The sequence below is a fragment of the Solanum lycopersicum genome, chromosome 6 (assembly GCF_036512215.1).
Source record: "Solanum lycopersicum chromosome 6, SLM_r2.1".
Classification (NCBI taxonomy): Eukaryota; Viridiplantae; Streptophyta; class Magnoliopsida; order Solanales; family Solanaceae; genus Solanum; species Solanum lycopersicum.
Window position 1 is genome coordinate 25748451 of NC_090805.1, and position 15940 is coordinate 25764390.

A 15940-nucleotide genomic window follows, 5' to 3' on the forward strand; every position below is an offset into this window, starting at 1 on the left:
ACATTTCTATAAGGTATTCCCAGCAATCACTACCACCTCATTGGTCATAATCATTATGAACTAAGAATGACATCAAGAATTTGTCATTAGTTCCTAATTATAGTTATCATTAGCCTTAGTAAAATTCCAACAAATATATACCTAGCTCCTCAATCCATCTTAGCATTTATCAATATTATTATACATATATTTGCTATCCCAATTTTCTACAGAAATCCAATTGAAAATTGAGGTAACACATATGTCCGTGTAATGACAAATATATATATGAAATCTAAACATACTAAATATTAACCTACTAATAAATAATCAAACCTCCCCACCATCACACAATCAATGCTTTCCATACGTATACCTCTGCATTAACAAATTGCATCACGATGAACATTACGATTTGAAGACGAGTTTTACCTTGATTAAGACCTGCGGATCCTCATGCCGTCTTCAGGTAAGTCTTATTCACAACTTGATTTTTAACTTCTTAGCATTATTGCCATAATTGTTATATGTAGCTAATTATAAAAGTCTACCACTACTAATTATAATTTTATCTTCTTTAACCATCAACTAATAAGTAATTAAAACTACTCCACTAATTTCATAAATATAGTTATAAATAGTCCAAAACACCCATCTATAATCTATTGAAAAATACTTTATGAAATAAAATGCTCTATTGCTCAAAACGAACCAATGGATCGTTACATTAGATACCAATTTATCCATCGCTCATCCTCGAACGATCAAAAGAAGGCGAGGGTAAAATGGATATTTGTCTCAACTATTCCTTACAATATTACTACCCAAGATCTCACCCAAAAGTAACAAACCAACCAATTGGAGACCTACACCTCCTCCCATACAATGCCTCAAATGGATTAATACTCCAATGATATCGTTGTGTATTAACTCAACTAATAACAAAACTATTTTCAGTGGAGTACTCTTCAACTTATCGATTCTTCCACTAGACCTTGACACAACTATCATGATAATTTTTTATTTTTTTAGCATAATCATGATACAATCCTAAATCAATGTTGGCTAAAACCAGGAGTATTCCTAAACCATCCACCACAACTCATAATGCACAAACCATCATAGATCTTATCAAAAATACAGTCTCACAGCAAAACATTTCCTCGAGCCTGAGCTATAAAAATATGATCGTTAGACATTAAGTAATCATCTAGGAAAATCGAACTCATTTGATCCAAATATGGAAAAGATCAAGTAATCACCATCGAGTGATACACCCAAGCATACAAAACTTCTAACAATACTATCGAAATGCACGATTGGTAGCTATCATAGACAAACCTTAAGAATGAAAAAACTAGACCCAATAGTCCTCACATTCAATCACACATAGCCAAAACATGAAACACATGATGACATAAATCTTAAGTCTATTGAATAACTTTAAATTTTCATGACAATTATCCTATAAATTCTCATAAGTAAAGTTGTGCATGCAGAATCACTTATATACTTCAACTATCCCAAACAACATAAAATCTCCCATAACTGAAATGAACAAGTCTAACCAAGAATGCCACCCTACCAGGAGGAAAATCAAGAATCGATACATCTGATCCACCATCAAGGATTCACCCTTAGAAGATAAAACATAAACGAATGTAGAAAGTAAATCATACTCTAAACTACGGCAAGAATGGAATAGTTGGTAACATAAAAAATGCACTTAACTAAGATTAAATAACTCCAGATACTTCTTCCATAATGCCCATATCATACATTTTCATTCAACTGACTCTATCTCTCTGATTTTTTAGCTACCCACAATCATCAATTTAGTCCATATCGAAGCCCACATCCATTGAAGTCAACACTCTTAGCACTAACAAACATCATAACTACAACGTCCATCTACCTTACTCGCAACCACAATTAGTATCAAAGTATTCTTATCAATTACATGTTCAAACTCTGTTACATCTATTTTTATTTAAGCATTTCATGAAACTTACGAGTTCCCAAACAAGGCTAATAACACTAATTTTAAATTTGATAGAACCTTTTTATCGAAATAAAATTAATCACACTCAAAGTCAACTCCATACCACTTCCACATACCATGCTTTAGCTACCACTCTAAGTCATCGCATACCTCAGGTCAACACTTAGGGAAATTCTTGGTCTCTCAAATTATTTTGTATACTATAAGCTCATAGACCCTATTTATCATCAAATGTATATGTAACACATCTTACTATTCTATGTAGTCTCATCAATAGAGAAGTATTAACCGAACTCTAAATGCTTAATAACCAAGTAGAATTAGATCTTACCTTGTACATCAATCTTTAGTCATCTATCATAATTTAAGTAACCTACCCCTACGTAAACACTAAAATTTTAATACCTCACCATTTTCTACCCAAACCAAAACTCAATATTTATAATAAAAGTATATGATAAACTCCTAATAAGTTTATGTTGAACCAATCCACACTTCACAATCATATCTAAGCTTATAAGAGAAAATTCATACAACATTCAACTTTGAACCAGGGGCCTATATATGAGAGGTTTGATTACTTCACCTTTCTTAAATTCTACCCATAACACCAATTTCAAATCCATTGAACTCTTCAATACATCAGATTGTTGTTCATTTCGCTAACTCACTTAACAATTTTATTCGTTGACCGCTAATCTGTAATATTTTACCTTACACTCTAAACTAACACTTTAAAGTTAAATCCTTCCTTCTTTCATTTAATAACCAAACGTAACAAATTTTCCGGTCCAGACTATGCATAAGTCCTTTCATATGTTTAATATTTGATATAAACAATATATTATTATTTTAATTTATTTTTACCTCACAAATTATACCTTGCCACCACCAAAGTAGATTCACAATGAAATTTTTTAATTGTAAACCGAACCATGTAACTCAATTTCCTAATCTATCAAGATGACTAATACCTTGAAGATTTTTGGAAATTCATGTATTTAGCTTATTGATCACGTCTTCATAGATATTACCATAACCTTTGCTAAAAAAATCGGTATTACTCATTACTTAACTTAGAAACACAAAAGAACTTATCGCCACACTTGAGTTGAATGTATGTACACTCTTTTCTAAGTCTTATTCGATAGTTTTTATTCAATTTGATAAACTGTGACACTAAAACCATCACCATATTAGAATTATCAAAACACATGTCTCTGAACCCAATTCTCAACATTCTAAATATACCTCTTTAGCCCTTGTAATTAGACAAAATATTCTTGTTCTCACATTTTCTGAAGGTTACACTACATTCCACATTTTTTTTCATTATGACTCTAGCTCCTTTAACTTATATCTGAGCACTAACCCAACATCCTCAAAACATTTCATACAACCACGTTACTCACTGAATAGTCTCAAAATCTTTATTACAATACAAAGTTTATCTAACAAAAAATAATAATTATATAGTTTCATCCCAATCACATTTCCTCACGAACTCTATTTGTCGTTTTGCTCAATTAACCCTTTTCATCATCAAGATGTGAACCTTTTCCTCGACATGACACCTTAAACTCAGGTATACCAATCAAATTTAAGGGACAAACTCAATTTTATAAGCATTTTCTTACTTAAATCTTCAATTTAGTTCACCCAAGTATACTCAATAAGACTTGCTTTCCCTATAAGTTTGTCATCCTAGTATCAATCTACCTTTTGAAGCTTAAGATAAAATCATCAGTCCTCATTCAGAACCCTCAAGATACATTTCACTACCTAAATATATTAGTATTGTACCAAAGATCCACCGCTAAAATATTTCTTAAAAATAATGCAATCCAAGTGCCTATAGTAATATACTAGTTGGTTTCTCAAATGTGAGAGCAACACCGAGTCTCATTATCTAAACATGTCATACCACTAATTACTTCTTAAGTAGTTAGTATTCACACTTGACAATCGATGTATTCATTTCTACATAAAACTAGTACCGTACCATGGAAGGTCATTAAAGTTGTAACGATTCAAAATTTTTTTTTTATATAAATAAGAATAAATAAGTATTTAAAGGGCGTAATTGTCCTTTCACGTTTTAAATGAATAAATAAATAAATAAATCAAAAACAGATTTGTATTTATTTATTATTTGACTGATTTTTGAATTAGTCTCCTAATCCAAATAGTCCTCTCTCTCTCACGCTCCTTAACTCTCTCTCTCACGTTCTCCATCTTCATCACATTATTTCTGCCAAAAACATCAACAGTTTTCATGCTTGAAAAACTCACAAAAAAATTTTCAAGTAAAAGAAAATAAGTAATCAAAACGTCAAGGCTAAGAGAGGTTCGTCGAGAGAGGTGTGCGTTGAAGTGAATTGGGAGTGGTTTGGAGGAGTTTTCCGGGCAGCAACATTAAAGTTTGAACATCGATTAAGGTATGGGTTTCTTCTCTCTTGGCTCCTTTCCCAAGAGGCCCCTTACGATTCAAGTTATTCATCTCGAAACTAAGGCTGTTTCCCGTTGCATGCCCCTGTCACTAGCTCCCAATGAATTTTAGGTTGGGTATGATTGCTGGTAGATTTAGGTGTATATTATGTTTTCGCGATGAATATGATTATGTTTGTGTACTTGGAATCGTATGAAAGGCAACCATGTTTTTCTTGAAATTATGTGTAAGTATGTTACAGTGAATGAGGTTCTTTATGTAATGCTCCAAAAGTTTAATGTAATATGATTGTATATTTTTCGTGAATAAAATGGGGTAAGACGTGAAGTTCATATGAAATGTTAGGTGGCTTGATTGAGGGAGTAATTCTTGGTTAGACGAATCTATAAAAAAAAAATATAATGTGTAATTAAAACATTATGAATGAACCATGAAATTTCCCTAAGAATTAATGTTAAACTTGATGAAAAAGTGAAGAAAAATCGTAGAATAAATTTCCAGAACTTGAAAACAGACTTTAAAAGAATCTGGAAATTTTTGAACATCAAAAAAATTAAAAAAAAAAGTTTTGAGGCCTGCAGGGATCGAACCCAGGACCTCCCTGCAGCATGCCTTAATTAAAAAAAAAAAATGGGGCTGGCAGGGATCGAACTCGCGACCCCAGCCACGCGCAAAAAAAAAAAAAGATTTAAAAGGGAATGCTGGGGGCGGGGATCGAACCCACGACCCCCAGTTCGCGAAAAAAAAAAGAATAAAAAGGGATGCGAGGCGTGGGGATCGAACCCACGACCTCAGAGTTGAAGGGAGGGGTACAAATATTAAGGAAATAAAGGTGAGGCTGTGGGGGTTCGAACCCACCACCTCACAGCCTCCATTTCCAGCGAAAATAAGAGAAAAATAAAGGGGGCTGTGGGGGTTCGAACCCACAACCTCCCTATTCAAGCGAATGTAATTAAAAATAATAATAATAATAAATTAAATTTCAATGGGGGTTCGAACCCACAACCTCCCTATTCAAGCGAATGTAATTAAAAATAATAATAATAATAAATTAAAATTCTAATTAAAGTTGAAAAAAATTAATTCTCTTATGTAAACATTGAGATTAAATTTAGAATTTTGATTAAAAATAGAATACTAATTCTTTTATGTAAATATTGAGATTTAAATTAGAATTCTAATTAAATTAGGAAATTATTCTTTCATGTAAATGATTGAAATTTAATTTAGAATTCTAATTAAAATAGAAAATGTATTATGTCACGAAAATGTTGAGATTTAATTTAGAGTTCTAAATTTATGAATATTAGAACTAAAATCAATGAAAAATATAAATGATGTCCAAATAATTCAAGATTTGGGTTCTCGTGCCCAAACCTCCGTATTGATACATAAGTCATACGTGAGTAAAATATTCAAGAATAATGTAATCTACTTTGATCAAAAATCAAGATCTTGGTATATATACAAGATACATAAGTCTTGTAATACATAATCTTAGGAAAATAAGAATCACTTAACGAACTATAAACGAAGCCCCATGGCTTGTATGTATAGACACATAAGTTTAACATACGTTCAAAAAAATAAGTGAACCTAAGATGTACGTAATGAAATGAAGAATGTGGTGACAATCATGATGTGAGGCTAATGTATATGGAGAGAGCAATCTCAAACGAGCCTAAGTAAATGTTACCAATACGTATTCATCAATGAGGGTGTAAGATAATGAAGAGACCAGTCTCTATAAGTACTTTAATGAAAAATATTGAGTTTAAAACACTTAATACTAATAATGAGATGAGAAATCATCTATTGAGCTATGATGCCCTCATACTAGAAGACAACTTCCATGATGTATGAGTTGGATGTAATGGAACTTTATACTGAGCACCGATAGGCTAGCTATGAGCGGTGATGCCTTCTTTCGGGAAGGGCGGAGGTTCACGTAATTCTCATGAGATGAGACTGTCCGGCTTGCCGGGTATGGGTCTCCACACATCTCCTAGTCTTTGAACCTATATTGCCACTATAGGGATCTGGCGGGGTTAAATTCCCATATACGCTAGCATGTTATTTGAATCGCTTTGGCCGGTGATTCCACCTCTTTTCGGTGTGGGGAAGACACTGGATTTCATGATGCTCACATGATCTATGTCGGTTAAAGTTAAAGTTCCCAATGAATGAATGAGGCCAGCCTCAAATGAATCATATAAAGAAATGAATGATACCGAAGGTGTTAGGATAGGATAATCAAGAGGTGAGTTAGATTCAGGTAATGACATTAGGTCATTCCTGATCATTGCACAGCAAACCCGATGAAAGTCTTAAACTACATCCTAGGTATAGCTGGTGTTCGCACTGGCCTATGAATGAAATGAAATGAAATACGAATGAATGAGTGAAGCAGACTCTGTGTTTGCTAAAGAAGGCTCCCTAGTTGAGGTCCCATATGTTGAGCCCTCATTTTGGAAAGTCTTAAAGTTAAGTCTATGATAATAAGGTCTCATAGTATACGAATGAATAATATGAAAGAAAGTATGTGTTATATGTTATGTGTTATATGAATATGTTATGTTTTGTGTGCTATACGATAATTATAATGATGCATGTCACTCTCATGGCATAACTTTCCCAATCTCAATTTGGCAAGTCCACTGACTTGACTTCCAAAAATCATGTTGTTAGGAAAGAGCTATTCTTCCTCATGCATGTCCCTGGTGTGTACTTGCATATACTCATACTTAGTACAAGTGTGTACTAATTCCATACGAACATCTATTTTTAGGTGCAGGCACAGGTGGACGCTAGAGCTACAGATTCGTTGTTGCAGCTATCCGGACATCAGTATTCATCCGGAGTTTGGTAGGTCCTCATGCTTTCGAGGATGCTACCGTTTTACATTCTAGCGTAGTTTTAGAGTTGAGCTAGCGGAACATGTTCCACTAGCGTTTCTTTCCTGTTTTGGTTCAAACTTTGTATTGGTGCTATTTTGGCCGATATACAATTAATACTTAATGAATTATTTCTTTCAGTTGCTTATCTCTTAAATGTTAGATGGTTGATGATGAACGATTACGAAATGTTAAGAATGTTCAGCAAGTATGATTAAAGAATCAAAAATTTCAAATTTTCCGCTAAAATTAATCTATGTAAAGTAAGAATGACGTAAGCAGGCTTGTCTGCGACCTCTGAGAGGTCAACGACGCCGGTCTCGTCTGGGGTCTAGATTCCGATCGTGACAAAGTTGGTATCAGAGCGCTAGGTTAAATTCCTAGAATAATGAGTTCACATCAACCACATTGAGTAGTTTCTAAGTCATGGTAGTGAAGTGCACCACTATCCTGGATTAGAGACCGCATGATGCGTAGGAAAGACTTCCCTTCTTCTTATCTTATTGTGCTCTTCCTAATGTTTAAATTCTTGGTGTTACGAACGTGTCTAACATCAACCTTGCTGTTTTCAGAGAATGAATACCTGGGGAACTAAGGGTCTGAGGACGGGAGCAGCAGCAGCTTGGGGTAATCAGAATCCACCCCAGGCTCCAGCTGAAGGAGTGGCCATGCCAGTGAACCCAGCTGGGTTGACTAATGCGGAGGTGAGGGCATCTCTAGCCCAGATGGCACAGGCCATCACGATGCAGGCCCAAGCTATGACTGCCCAAGTCAACCGGCAGGATGTTCTGAGGGAAAACCCACCGGCTCGCAGCATAGCTGACAGACTGCGAGACTTCACAAGGATGAATCCTCCAATTTTCACAGGGGCTAAGACTTCAGAAGATCCCCAGGAATTTATAGACGAGTTGCATAAGATACTGGTGGCCATGGGGGCCACTGATATTGAGAAGGCTGAGTTGGCTTCCTACCAGCTCAAAGATGTTGCACAGACTTGGTGCAAAATGTGGCGAGATAGCCGTGTCCTAGGAGGGGTGCCAGTCACCTGGGAGCTGTTCAAGACAGCATTTTTGGAAAGGTTCGTCCCTAGAGAGATGAAAGAGGCCAAGGTTGAGGAGTTCATCAACCTCAAGCAAGGATCCATGACTGTCAGGTAGTATTCCCTGAAGTTTGTGAAGTTATCAAGGTATGTACTTCCCTTAGTATTTGATAACAAGAATGATGAGAGTACTTAACTTTGTTGAAATCATCCAGGTATGCTACTCCCTTGGTTTCTACCAGCAGGGAGGAGATGAGCAGATTCCTCACAGGAATCAATGGAGACCTGGAGGAAGATTGTCGGGCTGCGATGCTCCATGATAATATGGACCTTTCTAGATTAATGATGCATGTCCAGCAGGTAGAGGACAGCCGAAAGAGGAGAGGTGTACGTGATGTTAGAAGGCCTACGCCTCAAGATCAGGCAGGTCCCAGTCATGGAGGCCATAGAAACAATTTTAGCGTCCGCGAGCAGCCCAAATTCAAGAAGGGGCAACAGAGTGCTGGAAATTCTGACCCTCAGAGAAATACAACGCCTAGAGGAGGCAGACCCGAACCCAAGAGGGGCAATGGAGGTGAGATGCAGCGTCCAAGGAAGACTTGTACTAAGTGTGGCCGAATGCACCTTGGAGAATGTAGACAGGGCACTAATGCCTGTTTCGGTTGTGGTAAGAGTGGACACATGGTCATAGACTGTCCCCAGAACAGAGGTCAGGCTGGGGGTAATGCTCAGCCTAGGCGTACCCCACATAATGCAGCAGCAGCCGAACCTCCGAAGAGGAACAGATTTTATGCCTTGAAAGGTAGGGAGGAGCAGGAGAAGTCCGCTGATGTGGTCACAGGTATGCTGCAAGTATTCTCAACTTCTGTTTATGCTTTACTTGATCCAGGGTCTACGCTTTCCTTTGTAACTCCTCTGCTTGCCCTTACCTTTGAAATACTACCTGAAGTTCTGCATGATCCTATAGTGGTTAGTACGCCTTTAGGAGAAAATGTGAGAACCGAAAGGGTATACAAGAATTGCCCAATAGTTGTGAGTGGCAAGGCTATGTGTGCAAACTTGATTGAGTTACCCATGCATGATTTTGATATTATTCTTGGCATGGACTGGCTTCACAGCCATTATGCTTGCTTGGACTGTCGTAGTAGAGTGGTGAGGTTTCGTTTCCCTAATGAAGAAGAGTTAGTCTGGGAGGGGTACAATCCGATTCGTCCTAACCCCTTGATTTCAAATCTTAAGGCCAATAAAATGATGGCCAAAGGGTTATTATGTCATCTAGTGAGTGTTAATGATTTAGATCATGATGTTCCTTCCATAGACTCGGTGCCTGTAGTAAATGAATTCCTAGATGTGTTTCCTGAAGATTTGCCTGGAGTCCCTCCCCTTCGAGAGATTGACTTTGGTATCGACTTAGAACCTGATACTAAACCAATCTCAATTCCTCCTTATAGAATGGCTCCAGCAGAACTCAAGGAGTTGAAGCTGCAGTTAAAAGATCTCACGGATAAGGGTTTCATTCAGCCGAGCATATCCCCTTGGGGCGCTCCAGTGTTGTTTGTAAAGAAAAAGGATGGGACCCTTAGAATGTGTATCGATTATCGGCAGCTCAACAAAGTCACTATAAAGAATAAGTACCCACTTCCCAGAATTGATGATTTGTTCGATCAGCTCCAAGGGTCTAGTTTCTTCTCTAAGATTGATCTTCGTTCAGGGTATCATCAGCTTAGAGTTAGGGATAGAGATGTCCCAAAAACAGCTTTTCGTACCCGTTATGGTCATTATGAGTTCTTGGTTATGTCATTCGGTCTCACGAATGCACCTGCTGCATTTATGGACCTCATGAACAGAGTTTTCCGTGAATACCTTGAGTCTTTCGTCATAGTATTCATTGACGACATTCTCATCTACTCTAAGACCAAGGAAGAGCATGAACAGCATTTGAGACTAACCTTGCAGGTACTTAGACAGCATCAGTTGTATGCCAAATTCAGCAAGTGTGAATTCTGGCTGAGATCAGTGACCTTCCTGGGCCATGTTGTGTCCGATCAAGGTGTAGAAGTGGACCCCAGAAAGACTGAAGCAGTTAAGAAATGGCCAAAGCCTCTTACACCCACCGATATCCGTAGCTTTCTGGGATTGGCTGGTTACTACCGCAGGTTCGTGGAGGGATTTTCTTCCATTGCTGCCCCACTTACAACCTTGACAAAGAAGAAATCCAAGTTTGAATGGACGGACACTTGTGAGAAGAGTTTCCAGGAGCTCAAGGACAGACTCACTTCAGCCCCGGTGCTTACTCTGCCTAAGAGTGGCGAGAATTACACTGTCTATTGCGATGCATCTAGGGTCGGTTTGGGATGTGTTCTTATGCAGGCTGGTAAGGTGATAGCTTATGCTTCCAGACAGCTCAAGGTTCATGAAAAGAATTATCCCACTCATGACTTGGAGTTGGCAGCTGTGGTGTTTGCGTTGAAGTTATGGAGGCATTATCTATATGGAGTACACGTGGATGTGTTCACGGATCATAAGAGTCTCCAGTACGTGTTCACGCAGAGGGAGCTGAATCTACGGCAACGCAGATGGTTGGAGCTGTTGAAGGATTATGACATGAATGTGCACTATCATCCAGGTAAGGCTAATGTTGTGGCTGATGCTTTGAGCAGGATGAGCATGGGGAGTACAGCCCACGTTGAGGATGAGAAGAAGGAGCTAGTGAAAGAGGTACACAGACTGGCCAGACTGGGTGTGCGGTTGGTTGACTCTACTAGTGGAGGTGTTTCAGTTCACCCTAGTTCTGAATCATCCCTGATAGTGGAAGTCAAGAAGGGTCAGCATCTTGATCCGGTGTTGATGGAGATGAAGGACTCAGTGTTGTTAAAAATGAATGAGTCTTTTGCTTTGGAAGATGATGGCATACTTAGATACCAGAACCGGTTGTGCGTACCAGATGTAGATGATTTACGGACCAAGATTGTTACAGAGGCCCATGGGTCCAGATATTCCATACATCCAGGTTCCACAAAAATGTATCATGATCTTAAGCAGATTTATTGGTGGGATGGCATGAAGAGGGATATTGCAGACTATGTGGCTAAGTGTCCTAATTGTCAGCAGGTTAAGGCAGAGCATCTTAAGCCTGGTGGTCTGACTCAGATCATTGAGGTTCCGACTTGGAAATGGGAGGCCATTAATATGGACTTCGTAGTTGGTCTTCCGAGGACTAGGAGGCAGCATGACTCTATATGGGTTGTTGTGGACAGATTGACTAAGTCTGCCCACTTTATCCCAGTGAAGTCTACTTACAGGGCCGAGGATTACGCGAGACTTTACATTGATGAGATTGTGAGATGGCATGGGATCCCTTTGTCTATTATTTCAGATAGAGGAGCTCAGTTTACTTCACATTTTTGGAGATCTTTCCAGAAAAGCTTAGGCACGCAGGTGAAACTTAGCACTGCCTTTCATCCTCAGACAGATGGGCAGGCAGAGCGCACTATTCAGACATTGGAGGACATGTTAAGGGCGTGTGTGATCGACTTTAGAGGTAATTGGGATTACCATCTACCTTTGATAGAGTTCTCGTATAATAATAGCTATCACTCCGGCATTGGGATGGCACCGTTTGAGGCATTGTATGGTAGGAGGTGTAGATCTCCAGTTGGGTGGTTCGAGGTTGGAGAGTCATCTATTTTGGGTCCAGAGATCATTCATGAGGCCTTGGAGAAAGTTAGACTGATTAGGGACAGGTTGTCTACTGCTTACAGCCGACAAAAATCATATGCAGACAACAGAAAACGACCCTTAGAATTTAACGTTGGTGACCAGGTCTACTTGAAGATATCTCCTATGAAAGGGGTGATGAGATTTGGTAGAAAAGGGAAGCTTAGTCCGAGATATGTGGGGCCATATGAGATCCTACAACGCGTGGGTGAGGTGGCCTATGAGTTAGCATTGCCTGCGGAGCTAGCTTCTGTTCATCCAGTCTTTCATGTCTCTATGTTGAAGAAGTGCCTAGGTGATCCAGCATCAATCCTACCTGTAGAAGGTTTGGGGGTTGGTGAAGACTTGTCCTATGAGGAAATACCTGTTGAGATCTTAGACAGACAGGTCAAGCGGCTAAGGAACAAGGAGATTGCCACAGTGAAGGTATTATGGAGAAACCATCTTGTTGAGGGTGCTACGTGGGAGGCCGAGGCCGACATGAGATCCCGATATCCACATCTTTTCAACTCTTGGGGTTAGGCTTCCTACTCATAAGACTATAGTTCCTTATCTCTTCGTATTTGTTGCTATTGGCTGATTGTACATAGCAATTAAGTTAAGATCTGATTGGCATTATGAGGTGTAATGGTAGTGTCATTCGGGGACGAATGTTCCTAAGGGGGGGATAATGTAACGATTCAAAATTTTTTTTTTATATAAATAAGAATAAATAAGTATTTAAAGGGCGTAATTGTCCTTTCACGTTTTAAATGAATAAATAAATAAATAAATCAAAAACAGATTTGTATTTATTTATTATTTGACTGATTTTTGAATTAGTCTCCTAATCCAAATAGTCCTCTCTCTCTCACGCTCCTTAACTCTCTCTCTCACGTTCTCCATCTTCATCACATTATTTCTGCCAAAAACATCAACAGTTTTCATGCTTGAAAAACTCACAAAAAAATTTTCAAGTAAAAGAAAATAAGTAATCAAAACGTCAAGGCTAAGAGAGGTTCGTCGAGAGAGGTGTGCGTTGAAGTGAATTGGGAGTGGTTTGGAGGAGTTTTCCGGGCAGCAACATTAAAGTTTGAACATCGATTAAGGTATGGGTTTCTTCTCTCTTGGCTCCTTTCCCAAGAGGCCCCTTACGATTCAAGTTATTCATCTCGAAACTAAGGCTGTTTCCCGTTGCATGCCCCTGTCACTAGCTCCCAATGAATTTTAGGTTGGGTATGATTGCTGGTAGATTTAGGTGTATATTATGTTTTCGCGATGAATATGATTATGTTTGTGTACTTGGAATCGTATGAAAGGCAACCATGTTTTTCTTGAAATTATGTGTAAGTATGTTACAGTGAATGAGGTTCTTTATGTAATGCTCCAAAAGTTTAATGTAATATGATTGTATATTTTTCGTGAATAAAATGGGGTAAGACGTGAAGTTCATATGAAATGTTAGGTGGCTTGATTGAGGGAGTAATTCTTGGTTAGACGAATCTATAAAAAAAAAAATATAATGTGTAATTAAAACATTATGAATGAACCATGAAATTTCCCTAAGAATTAATGTTAAACTTGATGAAAAAGTGAAGAAAAATCGTAGAATAAATTTCCAGAACTTGAAAACAGACTTTAAAAGAATCTGGAAATTTTTGAACATCAAAAAAATTAAAAAAAAAAGTTTTGAGGCCTGCAGGGATCGAACCCAGGACCTCCCTGCAGCATGCCTTAATTAAAAAAAAAAATGGGGCTGGCAGGGATCGAACTCGCGACCCCAGCCACGCGCAAAAAAAAAAAAAAGATTTAAAAGGGAATGCTGGGGGCGGGGATCGAACCCACGACCCCCAGTTCGCGAAAAAAAAAAAGAATAAAAAGGGATGCGAGGCGTGGGGATCGAACCCACGACCTCAGAGTTGAAGGGAGGGGTACAAATATTAAGGAAATAAAGGTGAGGCTGTGGGGGTTCGAACCCACCACCTCACAGCCTCCATTTCCAGCGAAAATAAGAGAAAAATAAAGGGGGCTGTGGGGGTTCGAACCCACAACCTCCCTATTCAAGCGAATGTAATTAAAAATAATAATAATAATAAATTAAATTTCAATGGGGGTTCGAACCCACAACCTCCCTATTCAAGCGAATGTAATTAAAAATAATAATAATAATAAATTAAAATTCTAATTAAAGTTGAAAAAAATTAATTCTCTTATGTAAACATTGAGATTAAATTTAGAATTTTGATTAAAAATAGAATACTAATTCTTTTATGTAAATATTGAGATTTAAATTAGAATTCTAATTAAATTAGGAAATTATTCTTTCATGTAAATGATTGAAATTTAATTTAGAATTCTAATTAAAATAGAAAATGTATTATGTCACGAAAATGTTGAGATTTAATTTAGAGTTCTAAATTTATGAATATTAGAACTAAAATCAATGAAAAATATAAATGATGTCCAAATAATTCAAGATTTGGGTTCTCGTGCCCAAACCTCCGTATTGATACATAAGTCATACGTGAGTAAAATATTCAAGAATAATGTAATCTACTTTGATCAAAAATCAAGATCTTGGTATATATACAAGATACATAAGTCTTGTAATACATAATCTTAGGAAAATAAGAATCACTTAACGAACTATAAACGAAGCCCCATGGCTTGTATGTATAGACACATAAGTTTAACATACGTTCAAAAAAATAAGTGAACCTAAGATGTACGTAATGAAATGAAGAATGTGGTGACAATCATGATGTGAGGCTAATGTATATGGAGAGAGCAATCTCAAACGAGCCTAAGTAAATGTTACCAATACGTATTCATCAATGAGGGTGTAAGATAATGAAGAGACCAGTCTCTATAAGTACTTTAATGAAAAATATTGAGTTTAAAACACTTAATACTAATAATGAGATGAGAAATCATCTATTGAGCTATGATGCCCTCATACTAGAAGACAACTTCCATGATGTATGAGTTGGATGTAATGGAACTTTATACTGAGCACCGATAGGCTAGCTATGAGCGGTGATGCCTTCTTTCGGGAAGGGCGGAGGTTCACGTAATTCTCATGAGATGAGACTGTCCGGCTTGCCGGGTATGGGTCTCCACACATCTCCTAGTCTTTGAACCTATATTGCCACTATAGGGATCTGGCGGGGTTAAATTCCCATATACGCTAGCATGTTATTTGAATCGCTTTGGCCGGTGATTCCACCTCTTTTCGGTGTGGGGAAGACACTGGATTTCATGATGCTCACATGATCTATGTCGGTTAAAGTTAAAGTTCCCAATGAATGAATGAGGCCAGCCTCAAATGAATCATATAAAGAAATGAATGATACCGAAGGTGTTAGGATAGGATAATCAAGAGGTGAGTTAGATTCAGGTAATGACATTAGGTCATTCCTGATCATTGCACAGCAAACCCGATGAAAGTCTTAAACTACATCCTAGGTATAGCTGGTGTTCGCACTGGCCTATGAATGAAATGAAATGAAATACGAATGAATGAGTGAAGCAGACTCTGTGTTTGCTAAAGAAGGCTCCCTAGTTGAGGTCCCATATGTTGAGCCCTCATTTTGGAAAGTCTTAAAGTTAAGTCTATGATAATAAGGTCTCATAGTATACGAATGAATAATATGAAAGAAAGTATGTGTTATATGTTATGTGTTATATGAATATGTTATGTTTTGTGTGCTATACGATAATTATAATGATGCATGTCACTCTCATGGCATAACTTTCCCAATCTCAATTTGGCAAGTCCACTGACTTGACTTCCAAAAATCATGTTGTTAGGAAAGAGCTATTCTTCCTCATGCATGTCCCTGGTGTGTACTTGCATATACTCATACTTAGTACAAGTGTGT

At 37.7% G+C, this 15940-nt stretch overlaps 1 protein-coding gene across 1 annotated transcript in view; it reads left to right on the forward strand.

Moving 5' to 3' along the window:
- The first annotated feature begins 7899 nt into the window (after positions 1-7899).
- Positions 7900-15940, forward strand: part of LOC138349293 (uncharacterized) — a 30766-nt gene continuing 22725 nt past the window's right edge. Inside the window, exons 1-3 of the mRNA XM_069299613.1 lie at positions 7900-8477; positions 8579-9412; positions 10355-10519. Of these exons, the coding sequence (XP_069155714.1) occupies positions 7900-8477; positions 8579-9412; positions 10355-10519 (1577 nt within the window). The remainder of the gene's footprint in view (positions 8478-8578; positions 9413-10354; positions 10520-15940) is intronic.